We start from the raw sequence: 16,869 nt of genomic DNA on the forward strand, positions 1-16,869 counted from the left end.
CTTCCTCAGTACCATGTAGCTCCAGCTCTTAAAATAAATTTACTTGATGATGACTTTCACTGTCCTATACTTGTGCTCTGAAATTTTAAGTGTTAGCAATGAATACAGGGATGAGACCAGATGAACCCTCTCATTTTTCAGTATCCCTATGAGTATTAATCCTCTTGATAAGTCATAGTATTCTCATAAGAGCTAATCAAATTTTAAGATGGTAAGAGGGTTAGGGCAAATTTTGTTAACATGGAGGATATAGGCAGAACTCACTTGGCATAGTTCCCAAATGCACAAATTTCAGTTCCACAGTCAAGTTAAATAACACCAGTTCCTAAACAACATAGTTGAGATTTCAGTTACCACTGTAGATTAGCTGTGAGTAACTGCATGAAGTACAAACTTCACTATTAACCTTTTAGTCCACAAATCACTATGTAAATAACAGATAAGCATTGTGGTCAGTGGCCAATGCATCACTTCTTTCAAAGTCTATCAGTGATTGGTCACTGTGTGATTATTCAGTTTCCACAGAGATAACAAAGATTACAGTTGTATTGCCTCTTTATCTTTGGGTGATAAACCATACACAACACACTCTACTAAAATAAATACTTGAAAAAGGGAAGTAGCTAACAAAGGTGAGAGTATAGTAGAGAAACAAAATAATCCTAGGGGTGAAATTGGAATAAATGTAAATGGAGTTATAAAAGAAACAGCTGACCATGGATGACATTGCCATCATTTGAGAGACCCTAGATATGTAGCAAAAGGAATGTAGTAAAGACAAACTTAACATAAATGGGTAAAGGATGATTGTGTGCCCGAAAAAGTGATGCCAGCAAAGTACTTCACATTAAAGTAACTCTCAAGACACATTTCATGACATTGAAAGTGCAAAGATAAATGTTGGAGGCTAATCCAGGCTTCGATTAGTATGATAATCTGCGAAGTCATAGAGAAAATACTCACTCCATACCCTAAATGACATTATAAGAAGGCAAGAATGATTCAAACCATTCATGACACACTTTTTTCGTAGTAAGTGTTTTTTTTTTTTTTTTAAGGTTTTTATCAATTTATTCATGAGAGAAACACACAGAGAGGCAGAGACACAGGCAGAGGGAGAAGCAGACTCCCTGCTGGGAGCCTGATGCAGGACTCAATCCCACATCCCTGGAATCATGACCTGAGCCAAAGGCTGATGCTCAATCACTGAGCCACCCCGGTGCCCCTAGAAGGTGTTTTATTACAATCTTAGCAAGACAGTTCAGTGGGTATCTGAAGGTTTAAAGAGAAATATATACTTTCCAGGTACATGAACAATAATACAGTAAAAAGAAAAATCCTTTTTTTCCTACATAAATTAATCTGTATCTTTTAAAAAAAGATTTAATTTATTTATTTGACAGAGAGAGAGAGAGAGAGAGGGAGCGCACAAGCAGGGGGAGCAGCAGGCAGAGGGAAAGGGCGAAGCAGGCTCCCAGCTGAGCAAGGAGCCCAACGTGGGGCTTGATGCCAAAGTCCTGGGAATGACCTGAGCCAAAGGCAGTCACTTAACCAACTGAGCCACCCAGGCACTCTTATTCTGTATCTTTGAAAAATTTTAAATCACTGAATAGTTTGATTTAAAAACTCACAGTTTTGGGGCGCCTGGGTGGCTCGGTTAAGTGTCTGACTCTTGATTTTGGCTAAGATCATGATCCCAAGTCGTGAGATCAAGCTCTACATTAAGTTCCATGCTCAGTGGGGCGTCCGCTTGAGATTCCTTCCCTCTCCCTTTCCCTCTACTCCACCCCCTGCTCATGTGCTCTCTCAAATACAAATAAATCTTTTTTAAAAAAGCTTTAAAAAAAATCATAAGCTTATGAATACTAGAGTACTGATGAACAAAAATCATGGGGGATTTTTTGTTTACCAAGTTATTAAAGTGTTTACACCTACAAAATTCCTCAGTGTTGAAAAAAAGATATAAAATATATCCTCTAAAATGTCTCCTATAAGCAGGAAAGACCAATCTGCAAGCCTTAAGATAAGTTCAGAGTTTAGAGGCAGATGAAGGGAAAATCCTTAGCAAGTAGCATCTTGTTTTTGTATAAAAAATGAAAACAACACACTTGAAATATCAGTATTTCATTATTATGATATATGGGGTTGGAAAAGAAGGTAGGTGACACAGGTAAAGTGCTATTTTCAATCACATATTAGCTATTTTTTTAAATGACTATATAATACCTGCCTCTAGGTGGCGCAATGGCCCCTGCACTCCAGCCAGGCTCTCCTGGCTGCTGAGGAAGCCTGATCAGGAGGTGGCAATGCCCCCTGAGGAAATTAAGATATTTAAATACAGGTTCCAGTCCAAGATAGCCCTGCAGGAAGACCCTGAACTCACCTTCTCCACGAAACACAAAAATTATACCTATTTAAGAGCAATTCTTCCTGAAGAAGAACCGAGGGCCAAATGAACAGCTTCTGCACAACAAAAGAACAGCAAAAGAACAGGAAATGAGAACAGCAAGAGAGACAAGACATGGGTGCCCGCTGTGTGGAGAGCCACAGGATCTCTCCGCTTGCACCCACTACAGATTCAGCTATCTTGCCAGAGTGACTTCTGTGTAGAGAGCCGCAGGACCTCCCAGCCTGCACATGGCCTCGCAACACCTGCTTTAGCAGGGCACCCCTAGCAAAAGTACCCAGGGATCTCCTCATATCTACCCACTGCAGCTTCAGCTGTCCTGCCAGGGCACCCACTGCACAGAAAGCCGTACACCCCCCAGTCCACATTGTGCCTTATCTCCAGCGATGCTCTGCCAGGGTACTCTGCACCGAGAGCCCCAGGACATCTTGAATAATGCCCACTTCAGCTTTAGCTATCCTGCCAAGGTGTCCTCTGTGTCTAGAACCTCAGGATACTCTGATTTGCATCCACTTTAGCCTTAATTCTCTGGCCAGGGTACCTGTAGTGTGGAGAGCCCGGGGCCTGTACCAATCCACACTCACTTCAGCTTTAGCTGTCCTGCCAGGCTGCCCACTAGATGGGTTAAGGCCCAGGACCCCAGTCCATACCAACCACAGCTCCAGCCAGCAAGCAAAAAGTCACCAAGCACAGGAACTATGCAGGGGATGTCTACACGGAAGACTATTCCTTCAACTTTAAGAGAAGTAGCTATTCCACCTAAAACACAGAAACACAGAAAAGTCAAGCAAAATGAAGAGACAAAGAAATATGCTCCAAAAGGAAGAACAAGACAATCTCAGAAAAAGATTAAATGAGACAGAGGTAAGCAATATGATGGATAAAATTTAAAGTAATGATTGTAAAAATACTCGCCAGGATGGAGAAAAGAGTAGAACTCACTGAAGTATTCAATATAAGGAGATGGAAAGCATAAAAAAGATTTGCCTCTCTCTTTTTTCCCCTTTGTCACCTGAAGATAATATTACACTGCATGTTAACTAACTGGAATTTAAATAGAACCTTAAAAACCAGAAAATATAAACAAAAAAACAATCAGAGTTGAAGAACACAATAACTGAAATTTAAAAATACACTAAATGGAATCAACAGCAGATTAGTGGATACAGAAGAACATAGCAGTGATTTTCTTTAAAGATTTTTAAATTATTTATTTATTCATGACAGACAGAGAGAGAGAGGCAGACACACAGGCAGAGGGAGAGGGAGAGAAGCAGGTTCTATGCAGGGAGCCTGACGCGGGACTGGATCCCAGGTCTCCAGGATCATACCCTGGGCCAAAGGTGGTGCCGAACCGCTGGGCCACTGGGGCTGCCCCATATCAGTGATCTTGAAGACAGGATAATGGAGAGCACAGCAAAAAGAGAAAAGAATTTTTAGAAAATGAGAATAGTTTGACAGATCTCTCAGACAACATCAAATGAAGAAATACATTATAGAGATTCCAGAAAAGAAGAGAGAGAAAAGGACAGAAAATTTATTTTTTAAAAAATTGCTGAAAGTTTCCCTACCCTAAGAAAGGAAATAAACATCTAGGTTCAAGAAACACAGAATGGTCCAAAAAAACAGGAGGTCCATACTTCAACACATAATAATTAAAGTGTCAATGGTTAAAGATAAAGACAGGATTTAAAAAGCAGCAAGAGGAAAGCAAAGTTACCTACAAGAAAAACTCTATAAGGCTACCAGCTGAATTTTAGCAGAAACTTTGCCAGAGAGAAGTGACACTATATATTCAAAGAGAAAAAATTTGCATCCAAGAATACTCTATCCAGCAAGGCTATCACTCAGAATAGAAGGAGAGATAAAGAGTTTTCCAGATAAACAAAAGTTAAAAGAATTCATGACTACTAAACCAGCCAATCAAGAAATGTTAAGAGGGACTCTGTGAGTCGAAACCAAAAACCATAAGGAAGAGTAAGAAAAATAGGAACCACAAAAGCAAAAAAAAAATTTTTTTAAGAATATTTATAAAAATTAGTCAAGAAGGGCAGCCCCGGTGGTGCAGTGGTTTGGTGCCGCCTGCAGCCTGGGGTGTGATCCTGGAGACCCGGGGTCGAGTCCCGCATCGGGCTTCCTGCATGGGGCCTGCTTCTCCTTCTGCCTGTGTCTCTGCCTCTCTCTCGCTCTCTCTAAATAAATAAATAAATAAATAAATAAATAAATAAATAAATAAATAAATCTTTAAAAAAATTAGTCAAGAAGCACAAAATAAAATGATATAAATATGATATCAGGATGCCTGGGTGGCTCAGTGGTTGAGCATCTGCCTTTAGCTCAGGGCATGATCCCGTGGTCCTGGGATCGAGCCCTGTGTCTCTACGTATGTCTCTGTCTCTCATGAATAAAGAAAGAAAGTCTTTAAAGAAATATGATACCAAAAAAAGAAATATGATACCAAATATCTGAAATATGGAGGGGAGAGAAGTAAACAATGAGTTTAAAATGAAGTGACCATCAGCTTAATATAGACTGCAAAATGCAGAATTTGTTATGTATAAATCAAATGTAACCACAAATCAAAAAAGAGTAATAGACATGCAAAAAATAGAGAGTAAGGAATCCAAGTATATCTCTGAAGAAAACCAGCAAACCATGGGAGAGAGAAAGAGAAGAAAAGATCAGAGAAAACTACCAAAACAACCACAAAACAAGTAACAAAATGGCAATAAATACATCTTTTAATAATTACTTTGAATGCAAATGGACTAAATGCTCCAGTCAGAAAACACAGGTTGAAAGAGTGGATGAAAACACAAGACCCATGTATATAATGTGTCTAAAAAACTCACTTTAGACCTAAAGACACCTGGGGATTGAAAGTGAATGGATGGAGAGACATTCATCATGCAAATGGATGTCAAAAGAAAGCTGAAATAGCAGTACTTACATTGGACAAAATAGACTTTAAAACAAAGCCTGTAAATAGAGACAAAGAAGGACACTACATTATAATAAAAGGAACAGTCCAATAAGAAGATAGAACAATTGTAAATATTTATGCACCCAACATGGAAACACCCAAATACATAAAACAGTCAATAACAAACATAAAGGAACTAATCAACAGTAATACAATAATAGTAGGGGACTTTAACACTCCACTTACATCAATAGATAGATCATGCAAACAGAAAATCAACAAGGAAACAGTGCCTTTGAATGACACACTGGACTAGGTGGATTTAACAGATATATTCAGAATATTCCATCCTAAAACAATAGAATACACTTTCTTTTCAAGTTGACACAGAACATTCACGAGAATAGATCACATATTAGGCCACAAAATAAGTCTCAACAAATTCAAAAAGGATTGAAGCCATACCGTGCATCTTTTCTGACAACGCTATGAAACTAGAAATTAACCACATGAAAAACTATGAAACAACCACAAACAGATGAAGGTTAAATAACATGCTAATAAACAATGAGTGGGTTGACCAAGAAATCAAAGAAGAAATCAAACAGTACATGGAAACATGAAAAGGAAAACACAAAAGTCCAAATCCTTGGGATGCAGCAAAAGCAGTTCTAGGAGGAAAGTTCATAGCAATAGGCCAATCGCAAGAACTGAGAAAAATCACAAATAAACAATCTAACCTGACACCTGAAGGAACTATAAAAAGAATAACAAAATCCAAAACCAGTAGAAGGAAGGAAATAATAAAGATTGGAGCAGAAATAAATGATACAGAACAAAAATAAAAAAATAAAGAAACAAAAAAATTAGATCAATGAAATGAAGAGTTGGTTCTTTAAAGAGATCGACAAAATTGATAAACCTCTAGCCAGATTTATAAGAGAACCTGAAGAAAAATAGAAAAGGCTCAAATAAATAAAGTCATAAATGAAATAGGAGAAATAACAATACCATAGAAATACAATCATAAGAAAATATTGTGAAAAACTATATTCCAACAAAGTAGACAATCTAGAAGAAATAGATAAGTTTCAAGAAACATAACCTATTGAAACTGAACAGAGAGAAACAGAAAATTTGAACAAATCAATTTCCAGCAATCACTAATCAAAAAACTCCCAAGAAACCAAAGTCCAGGATCAGATGGGCTTCCCAGGCAAATTCTACCGAACATTTAGAGAAGAGTTAATACCTATTCTTCTCAAACTATTCTGAAAATAAAAGAAGGAAAACATCCAAATTCATTCTATGAGGCAAGCATCACCCTGATACCAAGACCAGATAAAGACACTGCAAAAAATGAGTATGACAGGTCAATACCTCTGATGAACATAAGTGCAAAAATCCTCAACAAAATACTAGCGGGCACTTGATGGGATGAGCACTGGGTATTATGCTATATGAATGGGAGAAGATACTTTCTAGTGACATATCCAACAAAGGGTCAGTATCCAAAATACATAAAGAAGTGATACAACTCAACACTCAAAAAACAAATTACCAATTAAAAAAATAGACAGAAGACATAAATAGATAGTTCTTCACAGAAGACATCCAGATGGCAACAGACACTTGCTTAACATCACTCATCAGGAAAATGCAAATCAAAACCACATGAGGTATCACCTCACATCTGTCAACATGGCTAAAATGTAAAACACAAGAACAGGAAGTGTTGGAAAGGAGTTAGGGAAAAAAGAAAACCCTCTTGCACCATGATGGCAATGCAAACTACTATGGAAGACGATATGGATGTTCCTCAAGAAGTTAAAAATAATCACACTACTGGGTATTTGCCTAAGAGAAACCCCCAAAATCACTACTCCAAAGGATACTTGCAGCCCTATGTTTACAGCAGCATTATCTACCATAGCCAAATTATGGAAGCAGCCAAGTGTCCACCCATAGCTGAATGGATAAAGATGATGTGATACACACACACACACACACACACACACACACACACACACTGTAAAATTATTTCACCAAAAAAATCGAATAAAATCTTGCCATTTGCATGGATAGAGCTAGAAAGTATAATGTTAAGTGAAATAAGTTAGTCAGAGAAAGACATACCATATGATTTCACTCATATGTGAATTTAAGAAACAAAACAAATGGGCAAAGGGAAAAAAATAAAAAAGAGAGAGGGGTATCTGTGTGGCACAGGTGGTTAAGTAACTGCCTTAGTCTCAGGTCATGATCCTGGGCCCAGAGGCTGGCTCCCTGCTCAGCGGGGAGTATGCTTCTCTCTCTCCTCCTGCCCCTCTACTGGCTTGTGCTCTCTCTCACCCACTCTCTCTCTCAAAAGAATACATCTTAAAAAGAGAGAGAGAGAGAGAGAACCAAGCAAAGAAACAGACTTTTAACTATAGAAAACAAACTGACGGTTACCAGAGGGGAGGTGGGTAGGGAGATGGGTGATATAGGTGATGGGGATTAAGGGGATGCACTTGTTGTGATGAGCCCTGGGTGATGTATAGAAGTGTTGAATCACTACGTTTTACACCTGAAACCAGTACAACACTGAATGTTAGTTACACTGGAAATAAAATGAAATAAAAATAAATATAAATAAAATTATATAATAAAAATTTCAGATCATAATAAGATGGAAGCATAGGCTCTATAAATAAATACATAAATACATTAAAAAAATTTAATGAACAAACAAAAATCAGAATCAGACCTATAAAGACCTATACAAAGAACAAACTCATGGTTGCCAAGGGCATATGGTTTGAGCAAATCGGCAAGGAGAAAGGGAGATATAGGCTTCCATTGATAGAATGAGTAAATCACAGGAATAAAAGGCACAGCATAAGGAATACAGCCAATGATATTATAATGGCATTGTATGGTGACAGAAGCTACACGAACATAGCATAAGGCATAGTATACCATATAAACTTGTTCAGTCACTGTTGTACACCTGAAACTAAGGTAATGTTCTGTCAACTATACTCAAAAATCATTTTAAATAAATATAAAATAGCACACACTCTCTAACAGGCCTTCTACTAATTTTTTTAACAAACTGTAAACTACTAAACTATGAAGTTTTTTTTTAATTGGAACAAGCTTCTCTTTTAATGCCTCTTTTAAGAAAATACTGAGACTGCAAGACAGTACATAAATATAAATTGTTACCATTTAAAACCAGTTAGCAATATGTATAAGAATTTTCCTAATGCTGTTCAAAACAAAAGTCAGAAATACAAACGAGGCACTGGAAAGTAAGATTACATCACTTAAAAAAGAAAAAAAGCTACTTTTCTTTGGTGTATGTGTTTGAGTTTTAAAATTTTGATCCAACCTCCTACCAACACTATATTATCACACAAATAAATATAAAATCACATACAAAAAAGTGCTATTTGGGAAAAAGTAGGGTATTCTGACTGTGCACAGTGTTGGAACATAGCCTAACCTTGGGGGTGTGGCTGTCAGAGAAAGCTTTGCGGAGGAAGGGACATTTAGATTGAGACCAAAAGAGTGAGTTAATTTGAAGAAAAGCATTCTACACAGAGGTAATAACCTATACAAAGGCCCTTATTTGGGGCCCCTGGGTGGCACACTCAGCTAAGCATCTGACTCTTGGTTTTGGCTCAGGTCGTGATCGCAGGGTCATGAGATCAAGAACTGCAGCAGGCTCCATGCTCAGCATGGAATCTGCTTAAGCCTGTCTGTCCCTCTCCCTTTGCCCCTCCCCCTGTTCTCTCTCTCTCTCTCTCACTCTCAAATAAAAAAATAAATAAATCTTTAAGAAAACCAAAGGTGTTGAACTGGGAAGAGCTTACACATGAGGAAGTGAAACAAGCAGTACAGAGTGGTGGTGAGTCCAGGTTCCAAAGTCAAATGTCCTGGATTTGAATCTCAGCGATACCCTCCACTTGCTGTGTGACATTGGATAATTTACATAACCTCTCTGGACTTTGGTTTTCCTCAGTTATACCTACCATATAGGGTAGGGAGGGCAGTAATTGTTTAATAAATATTGGTTTATTATTTTAATAACTGGTTACTCTAGAATAGTGCTACAAGGTGTTGGAGAGATAGGCAGGGCCATAATATCATAGAGGCTTCTAGTCCTCGCTAAGAATTCAGGATTTATCCTAAATACAATGGGAAACCACTGAAGGATTTTAAGCAAAGGTGTAACATTCTGAAACTTGTGTTTTAAAACATTAATTAGCAAATATTATACTTCTGCTTTGTGGCAAAAAAAGATTCTTGTGAGCTAAACCTTTCCTATTAGTTCAACCTCCTTTTCATTTTCTCCTTTGCCCTTTGATCTTTTAATGTGTGATAGTCACTTTCTGGTAAGTGCTAAGTCCATTGAAAATCCAGTCCTCATAAGAGTGTTTTTCCCCTCCCTCCCCTTCCTCCTCAACCACCATGTCCTGGTATAAGGGAAAGTTTATTACTCTTCCCTGGTGACATGGAGGTACAGCTGGTGTCCATGCTCTTTTTCTACTGGCCTTCAGTTAAGCTGTTTCATTTTGTTTATCTCTAATCCATCCTTGTCAGTTTCTATCCTTCTGGAATCCATTTGGGACGAACAAACACTACCACCAGAACTCTGGGGACACCGACCTCCATGATAGCCATCATCTCGATGACCCTGGAGTGTCTGGGTCTTGCTGTGTTCACAATATTCTGGGGCCATATGTGAACTTTTGCATCTTTTATATTATAGGTACAGACCACTGGGAACCAGCAGCATTATTTGAGAAGATCTACCTAGACACTTACCTTCAGAGATGTTCCCCTGCTACCCACTCTCCCTTCTCCATCTCCATGTCAAACACAGAGCTTCTCCTAGGCTTGTCCTTCCACTAAGCTCAAAGCATCTCAGGTCACTCTTCTCCCAATGTGAATACTTCTACTACACCTTCCCACCTCCATACCCCTATCTCCATAAAAGTGCTTCCTTTTAGTTCATCTTCTCTGCAGGGAGTTTCCCCTTTACAATGTGTCCCTTCTTTAGGTAGGGACCATATTGGTGGAATGGCTGCAGAGGAGTGTGATTCGATTTGGGAAACATGTTTGGGGTTGGGATCTGTGAAAAAAAAAAAAGCCACATTAGTTTATTGTCAAATAATCATCTCCAATTAAGTTGTTTGTCTTAACCACAAGATACAAGCTCCAAGAGGGATGGGTTTCCTTTCTGTTTTCTTAACTGGTATATCTCCAGTATCTGACACACAATAGATAACTGTGGAAAGAATGAAGAAATAGTATGAGCAACCAAAAAGATAATGGATGATTCTGTGCTGCTGGCACTGGGATCCACTGGAGGATTTTGACCAGAGGATTGAAGCAATCAGATTTACAGGTTACCAAATATTTTTGTTATGAACTGTACATTTGTGGTCCTGCCCCCTCCAAATTCACATGCTGAAATCCTAACCCCAATGTGCTGATATTAGGAAGTAGGGTCTTTGGAAGGTAATTAGGATTAGATAAGGTCATGGGTGTGGAGGTCTCACAAATGGGATTAGTTCCCTTTTAAGAGTCATGAAAGGACTTGCTCCCCCTCCCTGCTTTCTGCCATCTAAAGTTACAGCAAGAAGACAGCCAGGAAGCAGGCCCTCACAAGACACTGAACCTACTAGCACCTTAATCTTGGACTTCCCAGCCTCCTAAGAAATACATTTCTGTTATTTATAAGCCACAGAGCCTATTGATATTTTGATATAGAAGCCCAAGCATACTAAGATGGTCGTCAGGCTGTCCCAGGCATCATAAGCAGTAGTCTGTATTATCCCCCCAAGTAATAGTTACTAAATAAATTCTCAAGTACCCATACTGCAGTGAGAGAACACACTCCTATACATATTCAAATCCATGAACAGCCTCCTGAGAAGAACTAAGATGTCACAAACTCTAAAACTGCCTCACCTTCTCTCTATATTCTTTTTACCCCCTCCTTCTCCTAACACCAGGGCCCTTTAGTCAGTGGAACTAGCTAGCCATTGTAACCCTTTTAGAGAATTTCAGCTGAAATCTGGATATCCAGCCCACTCTGATACGGTATTTGCATTTCATGCTTAATTTGTCTATAACATTACAAATTTCATACTCCTACATTTCTACTGTTAACATCATAATACTATTTTAGTACTCCTCTTTTGCAAGTGAAATTAGCATTTCCATGTAAAATAGAAAAATTGCTGGTTGTCTCCCTAATGTGTCTAGGAGCTTAATCCAAGCCTAAAGTTTAAGTTCTCAGTGCCTGAGATGATTTATTTTTGTGTGTGGGTTTCTCAGCAGACTTAAATGCTACTGTGGACTTATGGCAGGGTCTATTTGTATCAGAGGATGACCTGGTTGACCCTTCCTTTGGAAAAATGGAAGGAACCTGAGATCAGAGACATCATCTGGGAGTATCCTTCTGAAATGTTCTCTTGTTCCTTACCATTACAGGTTTTTCCAACAGAAGCGCAGAGCACAATGCCTCTCCATTAAAGGAAGCACCAGCAATCCTGTGGACCTCATATCTAGAATTAAAAATCGAGAAGGTTCTTTCTAGATATATCTCCTAAGGAAAGGGAAACAAAAGCACAAATAAACTATTGGGACTACATCAAAATGAAAAGCTTCTGCACGGCAAAGGAAACAATGGACAAAACCAAAAGACAACATCCTGAATGGGAGAAAATATTTGCAAATGATACATCTGAGAAGAGGTTAGTATTCAAAATATATAAGGAATTTCTATAACTCAACTCTCAAAAACAAATAACCCAATTTAAAAAATAGGTAAAAGAAATGAGCAGGACATTTCTCTAAAGAAGACATACAGATATCCAATGAATATGAAAAAAAAAAGTATTATCATCAGGGAAATGCAAATCAAAATCACAATGAGCTATCACCACATACCTGTCAGAATGGCTAACAGGTATTAGACATTCTGAGAGACAGACAGAGAGAGACAGAGAGAGAGAGAAGAATGCGGGCTGGTGGACAAAAGAGAGAATCTTAGGTAGGTTTCACACCCAGTGCAGAGCTCTAAATGGGGTTTGATCTCACAACCCTGAGATCACAACCTGAGCCAAAACCAAGAGTCTAATGCTTAACCAACTGCACCAACCAGGTGCCCCAAGAAATAACAAGTTTTGTGAGGATGTCGAGAAAAAGGAATCCTCATGCACTGTTGGTGGGAATGTGAACTGCTATAGCCACTATGGAAAACAGTATGGAAGTTCCTCTAAATATTAAGAAATAGAATCACTATATGATCCAATAATCCCACTATTGGGGATTTACCCAAAGAATACAAAAACACGAATTCAAAAAGATATATGCACCCTTATGTTTATTGCAGCATTATTTACAATAGCCAAATTATGGAAGCAACCAAGCAACCCAAGCATCCATCAATAGATGAATCGATAAAGAAAATATATAGAATGGAATGTTACCTGGCCATAAAAGAGAATGAAATCTTGCCATGTGCAACACCATGGATGGATCTACAGGGTATAGTGCTAAATGAAAGAAGTGCATCAGATAAAGACAAATGCCATATGATTTTACTCATGTGGAATTTAAAAAACAAAAACAAACAAACAAAACAACAAAAAAAGAAACAAAGAAAAAAGGGACAAAGAACCAGATTCTTTTATATATATAAAACAAACTGGTGGTTACCAGGGAGGAGGTGGGTTAAGGGATGAGTGAAATAGGTGAAGGTATTAAGCATATACTTATGCTTTTTTTTTTTCATTTTTTAACCCTTTTTTTATTAATATTTTAAAAATAATAAATTTATTTTTTATTGGTGTTCAATTTACCAACATAGAGAATAACACCCAGTGCTCATCCCGTCAAGTGCCCCCCTCAGTGCCTGTCACCCATTCACCACCACCCCCCGCCCTCCTCCCCTTCCACCACCCCTGGTTCGTTTCCCAGAGTTAGGAGTCTTCATGTTCTGTCTCCCTTTCTGATATTTCCCACACATTTCTTCTCCCTTCCCTTATATTCCCTTTCACTATTATTTATATTGCCCAAATGAATGAGAACATACAATGTTTGTCCTTCTCCGATTGACTTACTTCACTCAGCATAATACCCTCCAGTTCCATCCACGTTGAAGCAAATGGTGGGTATTTGTCATTTCTAATGGCTGAGTAATATTCCATTGTATACATAAACCACATCTTCTTTATCCACGCATCTTTTGATGGACACCGAGGCTCCTTCCACAGTTTGGCTATTGTGGACATAGCTCCTAGAAACATCAGGATGCAGGTGTCCCAGCGTTTCATTGCATCTGAATCTTTGGGGTAAATCCCCAACAGTGCAATTGCTGGGTCGTAGAGCAGGTCTATTTTTAACTCTTTGAGGAACCTCCACACAGTTTTCCAGAGTGGCTGCACCAGTTCACATTTCCACCAACAGTGTAAGAGGGTTCCCTTTCCTCCGCATCCTCTCCAACATTTGTGGTTTCCTGCCTTGTTAATTTTCTCCATTCTCACTGGTGTGAGGTGGTATCTCATTGTGGTTTTGATTTGTGTTTCCCTGATGGCAAGTGATGCAGAACATTTTCTCATGTGCATGTTGGCCGTGTCTATGTCTTCCTCTGTGAGATTTCTGTTCATGCCTTTTGCCCATTTCATGATTGGATTATTTGCTTCTTTGATGTTGAGTTTAATAAGTTCTTTATACATCTTGGAAACTAGCCCTTTATCTGATACGTCATTTGCAAATATCTTCTGAGGTGAGGTTTTCCTTCTATTCATTTTGCTCAGTGCAGAGTGGCCAAAAACAAGTTGTATTGGGAAAAGGAGAAAGAGAGAGAGAAGGAAAGAAAAGAGAAAAAGAAAAAAGGAAGAAAAAAAAAGAAAAAAAGAAGAAAAAGAGAAAGAAAAAAAAAAGGGAAAAAAGGGTGGGGGAAGCAAACAGAAATCAAAAAGAAAAGAAAAAAGGAAAAACCACGGGGGAGTATCTTCTGATTCTGTATACTTTAAGTCCCATGACTTCCCCTGGAACTTGTCCGTCTAGCTGGTCTTCTCGGGGAGGGGCCTGTTGTGCTGATTTTCAGGTGTTAGCACTTGGGGGAGCTGCTCTGCCCCCTGCCTGGTGTAGGGCTCAGTGGGGGTTGTTTAACCCGTGAGGCCCCAGGAGGAACAACCCCAGTGGCGGTGGCAGCTCTGGAGCCCTGGATTCAGCTCCCACAGTAACTACTGAGCTTCTCCGTCTGCAGGGCCTGGAGGCTCCGGGGCAGGGCCGCTGATCTGCTCAGCTGGGGCAGGAGCGTCCTTGCGGTCCTCGGCCCTCCCAGCCTCTGCCTGTCCCGGGGGGAGGCTGGATCCTGGGCTGTGTCCCGGCGCCCTGTGCTCCGGAGCCTGCGCTGTTGGATTTGCGCTCCAGGCCGCGCAGCCCCCTGCGCGCGGAGCCTCTTCCTCTATCGGAGTCGCCTCCTAGCTGCTCCCGGCCGCACAGCCCCCTCCGCGGAGCCGCCGCTGGAGCCCCTCCGACCTGCTCCGGGTCCAGCCGTGGGCGCTGCAGTCTTTTAGGGAGCTCGGCGGCGGGGTATGGCCACTCTCCTGGGCGCGCAGGTGTCTGTTAGTGTCCCAGGGTGCCCGAGGGCATCCCCGCCCTCCTGGGGTCCTGCTCTAATTCCCTGCGGGCGCCTTTCTGCCCGGGAAGGTCGGTGCAGTTCCTGCTTCTCCGGGACGGAGCTTTCCTGTCCTGGGGACACTCGCCCCGGCCTCAGTCCGGCTCCTCGCGGGAGCCTTTTGTTTCTTCATTTCTTTTTCCCCCGTCTTCCTACCTTGATAGAAGCACGAACTCTTCTCACTGTAGCATTCCAGCTGGTCTCTTTAAATCTCAGGCCGAATTCGTAGATTTTCAGGATGATTTGAAGGTTATCTAGGTAATTTGGTGGGGACAGGTGATTTGGGGACCCTACTCTTCCGCCATCTACCCCCCCCCCCTTTTTTTAAGATTTTATTATTATATAATCTCAACACTCACTACACAGGGCTTAAACCCACAACCCAGAGATCAATAGTCGCATGCTCTACTGAGCCAGCCAGGTGCCCCAAGAGTACATGTATCTTCATGAGCACCAGTAATGTACAAAATTGTTGAATCTCGGGCGCCTGGGTGGCTCAGTAATTGAGTATCTGCCTTTGGCTCAGGTCATGATCCTGGGGTCCTGGGATGGAGTCCTTCATCAGGCTCTTCCCAGGGAGCCTGCCTCTCCTTCTGCCTACGTCTCTGCCTTTCTCTGTATATCTCTCATGAATAAATAAATAAAATCTTTTTAAAAATTGTTGAATCACTATACTGTGCATCTTAATATAACAATGTAGGTTAATTATACTGTAATTAAATGTATATATTTCTCAAAGCCTGTGGGTTTTGCAACAAGTGCTCACATCCAGAGCAGAATCAAGATGGTGTCTCGGAAAAGTGGCTAGAAGGAAGCAGAAGAGACATAAACACATTTCCAAAATATTAGGGACATTTCCTGCTGATACTTATGAAGATTTCTAATAATTGTGTGACTCTTGTTCTTATTTTATATAATTTTGCCTTCAGGGAACTAACATTTTAAGCAGAACAAAGAAACTAATAAACTATTCTGGCGGGGTCAGGGACATGGAGAAGAATTTTCCAGATGATCTTTTTGACATCTTCACAATTTTATAACTCTAGTTTAACCCTAAAAATCTAAGAATTGTTCATAAACTCATTTCAGTATCTGAAGAGTAAGAAATAAATTAAGAAATTGCGTCCCCTGGGGATCACTGGGTGGCTCAGTGGTTTGGCGCCTGCCTTTGGCCCAAGGTGTGATCCTGGAGTCCCAGGATCGAATCCCACATCAGGCTCCTTGCATAGAGCCGGCTTCTCCCTCTGCCTGCCTCCCTGCCTGTCTGTATGTCTCTCTCTGTGTGTGTCTCTCATGAATAAATGAATAAAATATTTTAAAAAAAGAAATTGCATCCCCCTTTAGATGTATCTAAGCAAGAGCCCAGCCTAAGAAAACACTGGTGACAGCTGAAAAGAAAGCAAGAGGCCAAAGCCATGGCCTACACAACTCAAAATTAACTTGCTTCAAAATTATCTTGGAAGAGACTCTTGCATCTTAATCCATAGCCCCAATATCCTAATAGAAAGAAAATGCAAGTCTGTGTTGTGGGGGTAGGGGTAGTATTTCTCCAGAAATCACCTAAGGTTAAGAAGGCAACAGTGAGTATCTGGGGCTCCTCTCTATTTCCAGAACCTTCTCTCTGGTCTTCAGGTACCTGACATGTCCCAGGGATTGAATCCTGCTTCAGCCTACTTATCTTTACTTAATCTTTCTCAGTATGGCCAATATATAACCTCTTTCGTCATCTCATCCCTTCAAAGCAGGATCTAGGCTAAGTTCAAAATGCCTTTATGTGATACTCTCACCTACTGCTGCCATCCCACTGTGCTATCTGCAGCCCCAACCCATGGCCAAATGTTAGGAAACTGA

General features: G+C 40.1%; 1 protein-coding gene and 1 long non-coding RNA gene across 9 annotated transcripts in view; one reads left to right on the forward strand and one right to left on the reverse strand.

Moving 5' to 3' along the window:
* Positions 1 to 16,869, forward strand: part of PHF24 (PHD finger protein 24) — a 165,526-nt gene that overhangs the window by 89,844 nt on the left and 58,813 nt on the right. For all 3 annotated transcript variants that reach the window (XM_077912381.1, XM_077912380.1, XM_077912382.1), the window contains one exon: positions 11,820 to 12,082. In XM_077912381.1, coding sequence (XP_077768507.1) covers positions 11,985 to 12,082 — 98 coding nt within the window. In that variant the 5' untranslated portion in view covers positions 11,820 to 11,984. The remainder of the gene's footprint in view (positions 1 to 11,819; positions 12,083 to 16,869) is intronic.
* The window catches only part of LOC144322408 (uncharacterized), a 67,461-nt gene that overhangs the window by 19,446 nt on the left and 31,146 nt on the right, over positions 1 to 16,869 (reverse strand). For 4 of the 6 annotated variants that reach the window (XR_013388054.1, XR_013388058.1, XR_013388057.1 and 1 more), the window contains one exon: positions 11,812 to 11,934. This is a non-coding gene — a long non-coding RNA (uncharacterized LOC144322408). The remainder of the gene's footprint in view (positions 1 to 11,811; positions 11,935 to 16,869) is intronic. The other 2 variants (XR_013388056.1, XR_013388055.1) reach the window with 1 other exon arrangement.

The sequence above is a fragment of the Canis aureus genome, chromosome 10, assembly GCF_053574225.1.
Source record: "Canis aureus isolate CA01 chromosome 10, VMU_Caureus_v.1.0, whole genome shotgun sequence".
NCBI classification, from domain to species: Eukaryota; Metazoa; Chordata; class Mammalia; order Carnivora; family Canidae; genus Canis; species Canis aureus.